At 48.1% G+C, this 9,598-nt stretch overlaps 1 protein-coding gene across 1 annotated transcript in view; it reads right to left on the bottom strand.

Annotated features, from left to right (window-relative positions):
• Positions 1 to 4,975: 4,975 nt before the first annotated feature.
• Positions 4,976 to 9,598, bottom strand: part of NCKAP1L (NCK associated protein 1 like) — a 42,486-nt gene continuing 37,863 nt past the window's right edge. Inside the window, exon 31 of the mRNA XM_027106546.1 lies at positions 4,976 to 6,415. Within this exon, the coding sequence (XP_026962347.1) occupies positions 6,284 to 6,415 (132 nt within the window). The 3' untranslated portion in view covers positions 4,976 to 6,283. The remainder of the gene's footprint in view (positions 6,416 to 9,598) is intronic.

Raw genomic sequence — 9,598 nt, 5'->3', positions numbered from 1 at the left:
CCCACCACCAGAACCCAGCCCCAGACCAGACCCTCGCATGTGTGGTCCTGACTTTGAGGCGAGAAGTCTAGCTTGTGCTCTGAGTGGCCACGGTATCCCACACCTCTGCCCCCGTTCCCTTAGCGCGGTCTTCCTGACACGCACCCATCATGTGGCCTTCCCCCTGGTGCCTCTAACTACACACCTGGCGGGTGGGAGTCTCTCCTAAGCTTAAAGCTTTCCAGAGAGAATTCACAAGAGCAGGCCGCACCCCATCTTCATTTGGCTATAGATAACTCCATAAGGACCAGGAAATCATTCCTATCTCATCTCAACCCCTGCTGTAGCTTTCCAGTTTATTTCCTCTTATTCTGTCTTCTGTGAAAGAAATCTAATGGCTAAGGGCCCAACACAAAACAGTTTAGCTGCTTAAAGCATCTGTAGAATGTATGATCTGGAATTTGAACTCAAGACTTATAACAGGGCAAATCCTCTTCCATCAAATTGAGTCCTACCTGGAACTCTGGCAGGAACCACATTAGGATTCCTTAAACTCCTCCTCCTTAATGACCACCTACTTTGGCATTGGGGAAAATCCTATATAAACAGAAAGTGGAGATGTATTCTCTAACGAATCCATGATCCCAGAATGTGAGTTTTAATTTCAAGAACTCTGGAGGTTGGAAGGAGGGGTGATAAGGAAAAGATATGTACTCCATTCTAAATATCGGGTGGAAGCTCCCCTCTTCCCAAGCAATGGAGGAGAAAAGAACAGAAGTGGCAGCGTGAAGAGTCCCAACGTAAAATGATTGCCTTCTAGGCAATTAGGTTAGGTCAGGCCTTCCGACCTGACAGGACAGAGAAGTATCAGCAGAACCAGCTCCCAGGAAATACAGAAGCAGAAGGAGAGAGCAAAGTCAGAGATGCAGAAAAAAGCAGAAAGAATACTGAGACTTCAGCCTCTCTGTCCATCTAACTTCATCATACACTGTTTCCCCTCCTGGCCAGTGGAACTGTCCCAGCCAAGACATAGATGCCTCTGAGATCCGAGTCTGACTCCTACACAATCCAGCTCTCAAAACCTGAGAGCAATCCCCTTCCTTATCAACTGAGAAAGAATGGGCTGGAAACCATAATTCTTTATTTTTCTTTTTTTTTAAATTTATTTTTGGCTGCATTAGGGGTCTTTGTTGCTGCGTGCGGGCTTTCTCTAGCTGTGGCAAGCGGGGGCTACTCTTCGTTGCGGTGCGCGGGCTTCTCATTGCAGTGGCTTCTCTTGTTGCGGAGCATGTGCTCTAGGCATGGAAAGTTGTGGCTCGTGGGCTCTAGAGCGCAGGCTCAGTGCCTGTGGCGCACGGGCTTAGTTGCTCCGCGGCATGTGGGATCTTCCCGGACCTCGGCTCAAACCCACGTCCCCTGCATTGGCAGGCGGATTCTTAACCACTGTGCCACCAGGGAAGTCCTGGAAATTATAATTCAAAAGAACTGCAAAATAAGATTACAGCTAAAGAGCTTTAATTAGGAAATTGGGATTAGAGCTAAGGAGCTCTCCAAATTAGGCAGGCATTTCAAGTAGAAGAGGTGGGAAAGAGGCAGGAGATGTACTTCCCGAGGGATCGCTCAACGTTTCTTGTCAACACAGTGACATATCCCATCCCTGCCCTCTCAGGCCCCCAAGTCCTAACCCAGTTTAAGAAAAGGAAAATTCACTCACACACACACACACACACACACACACACACACACACACACACAAATTATTCATGAAAGATATTTCAGAGTCCATATAGTCTCACCCCATCCATTTAACAAATGAGAAACTAAGCCCAGAAAAATTGTGTGGTCCCACAGAGTCAGTGACAAAGCCAGGGCCAAGTCTCCTAAACTGTTTCTAGTGCTTTTCTGTTCTGTGGCTCTCTTTCTCTTTCTTCATCCCCGGTCCTGGCATTTAACCTCAACCTTGTTTCAATCCAATCCGATTTCTGCCTTACCCTACCTCTAGAGAGGTAAGAACAGGGTATGTCTGCTGCATTCATAGGCTCAAAAGACCACCACCGTTCTTCTCTCCCTGTCTTTTCCCCTTGTCCTCCACCCCCAGCTTTCCCAGGCTCCTTCTGCCCAACCTTATCCCTCTCTTTTTCAGCTTCCAAACTGCCTCTGCCCCAGACCCTGCCTCCTCACTCCCCTAACCCCAGCCGACAAGCTTTGAGTTTAATAAAGACCAAAAAAAAAAAAAAAAGAAAAGAAAAACGATGCTTTGGCAGCGGGTGGCGGTGACGGCTGGATGTGATCTGCCTCCTACAGGAATGCTATTTAAAGGGGCAGCCTCACAATTCTCTCCCTCCAAAGTGACAAGAGAAAAGCCTGCTCCTCAATCTCTCCAGAGCTGCAAACTCAGCTCAAGTTAACTTCTGACTTCCTCAACCTGCACCCTGGCCTGCCGCTCCTGCTTCCTATTTAGGTGGGAGGGAGAGGACTTGACAACTCATCGAGGTGTGGGGGCTGAGGGGGGATTCATCCTCGTCTCCTTTGATGACAGGTACTTAGGAGGAGCAGGAGGCCCTGGGAGGACTGGAAGAACACTCGTCCCCCAACCACGTGAGTGCATTTCCACCAGGTGCCAGCTTCTCAAAGTCAAACTTTGTTGGAGGAGAACTGATCTAGGCAAGAGGATCTAAGGTTAGGGAAGTCTTGTCCCTAGCGGGGACCTCCTTCCCTTCTGGGTCCCCGTGTGCAAACCACATTTGTTCTTTCCCTCCCAGGCAAAGTGCCAGAGGGTGAGATCCCCTCGGCCAGGCCCCGGCCCCCCTGCACATGAAGGCTGCCCTCACCCACCCACTGGACTGAACAGCATAGTGGGGGAAGCACTGTTTTTACTGCCCAAAGGAACGGGAGCTCCTCTGCAAACATCTCGCCCCGGGTCTGGTGGGAGCGATAATTCTATCTCATTGCTGCAAACAAGTTAATGGAGATTTTAATGAAAACACTGCACTGATGAAAATGCTGAGGCTAGAACCTACTCTCTGTCTGTGAGACAAAACAATCGGGGTCAGAATTTCTCCTTGATATTCATTCTGCAGTTCCTTTTAGACCTAACTAAAGCGAGCTGGGGATCTGAGAGGAGAAAGCAGTTCATTGTTGATTGCATCCCAGACTGTAAGAGGTCAGAGACCCTCCTGGCCAAGGAAGTAAACTGCCTAAAATGCCAATGGGTCCTGGTACCTCATCGGTCCTTCACCTCTAGACAGTCACCTTTTGTTTCAGGTGGTAAAGGCCATATGTCCTCACCTTCTCCTGTTTTTGCTCATTCTAAGGTCTCTGGATTCTAACAACTAAGCCTTCCCTGATGAAGAGACAGTCGGGGAAGGTAGAAAAGGTCTAGGACTGAATGTCATATTTGGGTCCCAGTTCCAGATGTACTGCTAAACATGTGACCTTCATTAAGTCATTTAACATCTCTGAATCTGCTTACTGGCCTGAAATAGGGAAGCCTTTCCCTGGCTACCTTGCAGAATTGTCTTAAGGATGTGAGAGCACCTTGAAAAATTTTATGTGGTAGAGGAGTATGTGTGTGATTATATGTTTATAAAAAGATATTATGTCGGGCTTCCCTGGTGGCGCAGTGGTTGAGAGTCTGCCTGCCGATGCAGGGGACGCGGGTTCGTGCCCCGGTCCGGGAAGATCCCACATGCCGCGGAGTGGCTGGGCCCGTGAGCCATGGCCGCTGAGCCTGCGCGTCTGGAGCCTGTGCTCCGCAACGGGAGAGGCCAAAACAGTGAGGCCTGCGTACCGCAAAAAAAAAAAAAAAAAAAAAAAAAAATATATATATATATATATATATAATGTCATTATTACAGATATTATGTCTACCCTCTATTCCCCTGCAGCAACTTGTCTTGCTGTCCTCCTTTAGAAAAGGAGGACAGATTTGTGTTGCCAGGGGTTAGGGAAGGGGAAGGGGGTTGCAGGAGGGACATAAAAGAACAATATGAGGGGTTCTTTTTTAAAATATTTATTTGGCTGCATCAGGTCTTAGTTGTGGTGCGTGGGCTCTTTGCGGTGTGTGGGCTTCTCTCTTGCTGTGGCACGTGGGGCTCAGTAGTTGTGGCACACAGGCTCTCTAGTTGTGGTGTGCGGGCTCGAGAGTGCATGAGCTTAGTTGCTCCGTGGCATGTGGGATCTTAGTTCCCCGAGCAGGGATTGAACCCACGTCCCCTGCATTAGAGGGCAGATTCTTAACCACTGGGCCACAAGCAAAGTCCCTGAGGGGGTTCTCGCAGTGATAAAACTGTCCTGTGTCTTGATCATGGTGGCAGATGCGTGAACCTACACGTGATAAAGCTGTACAGAGCTACATACACACAATGAAATGAGTATTGGGATTGATAAAGTGCTGTTGGCAACTTGTGATTAAAAAAAAGATGTAAACATGAAAAGAAATCCTGGTTATGATGGCATAGTATAGTTTTGCAAGATGTTACCTTTGAGGAAAACTGGTAAAGGTACACAGGATCGCTCTGTATTATTTCTTACAAGTGCATGTGGATTAACTATCTCAATAAATATTTTAATTAAAAAAAAGTGATTTTGTCTACCCTCTATTCCCCTTCAGCAACTTGTCCTGCTGTCCTCTGGGAGGCTCGTCTTAGCGATTCCACATGTATATGGAAAAAGGATCTCCCAGCTCCTCAACGAGAAGATCCCAGCAGAGATATAAGAGGGTAAGGGTAGTTGCTCAGATATTTCTGAGCTCTCTTCCTCATCAACTTTGCCTTCAGTCTCAGTAGGCCTGACCCCAAATCACTCCTTAGAACATAATGTCCTTTCCATAGCACAGAAGGACAATTCGCTGACGCACGAAGCAGGACCCTCTGATGCTTCTATCCTAAGAGTAGACAATTGTTGCTAAGAAAAACTTGTGTATTGATTATGGCTGCCAAGTTTAATGAGTATTGACTAAGCCTGGGTCTCGAGAAATAAAGATCAAACACACAAGTATCTAAAAATAGCTAACAAATAGCTTTAATGAACTCCAATGGATTTGCTGAAAACCAAAAATCGCTTCCCTTTTATCATGGAAGTATAGACATGACCCTAATTAATCAATTAGTTAATTATATTTGCCCATTCCAACCACTCTAGACTTGTGACATACATGATCTGTTGCTCCAGTCCTCCCTGGCACTGGGTGCACAGAAGTGCTGGATGGGGGCCACTGTTTCCTGCCACGGAGTTAACTAAACCTAGTTTAGTGCTATCTTGAATGCCCTGGGTTTTGTGACACTTGAAATTCTAATTAGTGCAGAAAAGGGCGAAGCTGAAACAGCTTGTACTCCCTCAAGTATACCTACTCTCAGGGCCCTGTAACCTAATGAGGTCTATGAAATTTAAGATCTAGAAGAGAAATTCCTGCCTGGAGCAACAGCTGTACCCAGGATGACAAGGGGATTTGGGTTAAGTTAGTCCCTCCAAACAGGGGCGAGAATACCCCCAAATGCTATGTGACGGAAACTCACATGACACTGGTCCAATTAGTTGTCCTGTGACCTACAATTAATCTAGACTGACCCTCTGCTCTGGGTTGTGGCGATGTCAAGGAAAAGCAGGAGGGTTAAAGTTCAACAGATGAGAGGACTTAACTGGTTACCTACAAGGTGTAGTAGGGCAGGTGAGGGGGGGTTTGGGGCAGTGAAAACCTGTCAAGAGCACTTCCTCGTTGCCCCTGCAGGCCGCAGAGCTGGAAGCAGAGGAAGAGACTCACGGCTCCTACAAGAGCTCCCACGAGGGAAAAAGGGGCTCCTTTGCTACTACTTTGCAGTAGGGGCAGGCCGAACGCTTGCTGAACACATTTGGAAAAGGAAGAGAGGAGATAATCGTCCTAATGAATGTGCAGAAGACAAAAGCAGCTCCAGTGGGAGGATTATAGGCTCATTATGGTTTAATATGATGATTGATCATCTCTGCCTGCCAGCATTATCCTAGAATAGTGATGAAGGTCGAAGAGACCCATGCCAGTCAGAGCTCAAGCTCTAGTCCCCAGAAGATAGAAAACATACTTGTGTGTCAAGTTTTTTTCATTGTAAAACTTCATACCCGTGGCCCCAATCCCCTACTTTTTTCCATAAAAAATCCTCCACTCCCCGCCCCAGTGGGCCCCACTTGTCTATGATATCTCAGCCCTGGGCTGTTCCCCCATATTCCTCTTCACCAACTCTGGCTGATCCTCTCTCTAGCGACCCCACCCTTTGAGAAAATAGCCACAGTTTCCACTGCAGCGCGGGCTGAGGCAGGTCCAAGGGGCCCTTCAGTGGGTACTGGCCGACACTCGGTTCAGGTGGAAGGCCCGGGATACCTCCCGATAGGCATTTCGAAGCAGGACATATGGGAAACAGGACTCCAGCATGTCCAGAGTCAGGAAGGAGGATTCCTCCACCACCTGGAAGAGAAAGGGCCAAGACAGATGAGGACCCCAGGTAGGGCGTACCTCAGTGACACCCTGTTCCTCTTCATTCAGTTCCCTGGGCCCTCTGGGGTGCTTAGAGTTACAAGTGAATGGGGTTCCCAAGGCACTGTCCCCCCGTTCCTCCCACACTTCATTCCACTCTAGGAAAGCAACGTGGCCTCTTCAGCTCCATTATAATGGCCTCTGTGCCCCTCCTCAGGGTTATATAAAGGGCTCAGAAGAAGAAAGCAGGAAAGAATCACTTCTCTAGCAACGGAAAAACTCCCATTCTCTCCCATTCTGGATGCTAAATCATATGTGGGTGGGCAGCACAGATGCAGGTAAGGATGGATAAAAGAGCTAAAGACAAAGCTCTGCAGAGAAAGAAACAATTACCACTACAGGCCAAGAAAGAGGGGTCTGGAATCCACACGGATCCTCTTGGGCTGGGCCTCAGTCTCCTCCCTCCCTTAGTACAGTGCTTGGGGAACAGTAAGGATGCTGCATGAAGGAGCAGGCATGATTAATTAGTTTAATTAGAAGCCTGTGTGCTGCGGTAACCCCTGCAGCCTGCAGAGCCAAGCAGAATGACAGATGGAGATACCTGGGTAAGACAGAGGGAAGCGGGGCAGGGAGATATTAGCGAAGAGCAGCACAGCCTAGCGTTGGGCCAGAGGGCCCCCTTCCCTAAGGAAGGAACAGGGTGTCTTTCCTTCAGTACTCTCCTCACCCAAGAGGTTATGGGACTAAAAACACACTCTGGAGAGAAGTGTCCCATATCCTCTGGCAGTTCACACAGATGGGCCTTCCCAATATGTCTGGTGTTTCAAGTCCTGAAAATTCACTCAGGGAAGAGAATCTACCGTCTCTACTCTAACATGTGTCTCTCCCTGAAGCCCTTTCAAGTTTTAAAATTTGTAAGATACAGCAATTCTCAAACCATGCGCACACAATACACACAACAGCCTCAGAAGAGCAGACACCACAGGCTGAAGGAAAGGAAATCTGCCCGTAAAACTGTAGCTCTGATCTTGGGTTGGATGACAGAAAGAATTTCTTGCTACACACGAGACTTTCAAAACTTAAGCCAGGAGACAGATAGGATCTCTTTTCCAGGACATGACCCTTGGGTACAGGGAAATGAGTGGTGGCTTCAAGAAGACCCACTTGCCCAAGACTTCTATTCTCCGCTCTATTAAGCACAGAAAACCACAGGGCTCCACAGGGCTTCATGGTAGCGGAAACAGCCCTAGAGTGAAGGCCAAGAAATGGGTGCTAGTCCCAAATCTGCCCATGTATTCTGGGGGAGACCTTGGATGTCATCTTTCCCTCCCTCTCACCTATGAATTGTGAGGACTGGACTAACTGCCCGCATCTGATCTGGTTCTGACATCTAGGATTCCATGATCCTATGAGAGAGTCATTCCTTCCCCCGTGACACTCAAGCCAGGAACAATCTGACAGTAGTGGGGATGGGCACTGCCCAGGCTTGACAGCCAAGACAGAAAGACCCCACAGACAGAAGTGCCTGCCCAGGATTTGGGGCTACCTGAGTAGCCTCTTAACTCAAAATACAGCCCCTTCCCCTCAGTCATTTCCAATTTCTCTGTGGAACCATTTGCATTTAAATTGCTTTGCAGCAGCTAGGCCCTCTGTCTCTTCCCTCCTACAAAAAGTGCCTGGTCCTAGCTCTGTTCCAGCCACTCTGCAGGCCTGTGATGCCTTAAGGGGCAGACAGCTTCCCACACTTTGGGGCGGGGGGAGGGTGGGACGCAAAGCAGAGGGAGGAGATGGCACGGAGCGGCAATACAGCATCACCTCCAACCTCACAGAGGTGAAAACTGCCCAAGGGAATGAACAGGCGTGCCTAAATCATCCAGAAACTAAACTAAGCAGTGGAGAGAGGGGACTAACATTTATTTAGCCTCTCTTATGTAGTAGGCACTTTTATATATACCGTCTCATGAATCCTTGCCCCTCTATCATAAGGATAATTGCCCACTTTCATGGCTGAAGAATCAGTCTCAGAAAGGTTAATTAACTTGCCCAAGGTCCTGCTGCTCTGAAGACTGTGCTCTACCTAGCATACTACACTTGCCTTCCCTCTGCCCTCCTTTGCCTCCTGTGCCTTCTCACCCCTCACCTCACCCCCGCCCCCTCAGGTCCATTCTCTTCTCTTCTCCATCATAATCCTTTATCAGCCCAGCCTAGGCCTTTTTCAAGCTGGAGAAACGGAGACACAGACACCACTCAATGCCTGTGTATTTAAAGAAGGAGACCCAGAGGGAGTCCCAGGCTTGCCTGCCCCTAATATTTGTCGGCCTGGCCAAGAGTACAAATGGAAGCCCATATACCAGATGACTAAATAAATCAGACAAACTATTCTTCCTTGTGACCTTTGCAATATGTAGTCGTCTCTCAGTATTCATGGGGTACTGGCAGGGGATTTGTTCTAGGACCAGCCCTGGAACTAATTCAGGGGATTCAGATACCAGAATCTGTAGATGCCCAAGTTACTTATATAAAATGGCATAGTATTTGCATATAACCTACAATATCTTCCCATATACTTAAATCACCTCTAGATTACTTATACTACCTAATACAATGTAATGCTGCATAAACCACTGTAAATACAATGTAAATGCTTAAATAGTTGCTGGTGTGGGCAAACTGAAGTTTTGCTTTATGGAACATCCTGGAATTTTTTTTTTAATATTTTCAATCCACGGTTGGTTGAATCCATGGCTGAGAACCTGTGGATATGGAGGGCTGAGTGTACCTTTACAATTTCATGGAAGACAGGTTTGAATCAAGAATTCTTAGACCCCTCAGAGTTCTGCACCAGAATAGGGGGAAGAGAGGGAATCAGCCTCCAGCCTGGCCCCCTTCTCCTCCCACCCCCAGTCTGGGGGATCTGTATAAACTTCCTGTCTGCACATCTAAACTCCAGCCATACATTCCGTGGGCTCTAGAGCACAGTCTGCCTCAGTAGGATGGACTTGGAGAAGCTCAGCACAAGCCCTACAAGTGGGCTGGAGCTGCTTAGCAGAGAATTCTGAGGCCCTAGAAATCTTTAGTGGGGGCTTCAAGGTGGGGCACAGGCTCCAGGTGGGCATGTCCTCTTCCTGTAGGCCAGAGGGGGCCACTTAAACCCAGGGCCCCGGACAGGAGCCC

Source organism: Aethalodelphis obliquidens, unplaced genomic scaffold (assembly GCF_003676395.1).
Source record: "Aethalodelphis obliquidens isolate GAN/ISIS:26980383/991018 unplaced genomic scaffold, ASM367639v1 scaffold8, whole genome shotgun sequence".
NCBI classification, from domain to species: Eukaryota; Metazoa; Chordata; class Mammalia; order Artiodactyla; family Delphinidae; genus Aethalodelphis; species Aethalodelphis obliquidens.
This window is presented reverse-complemented; position numbering and strand designations above follow the sequence as displayed.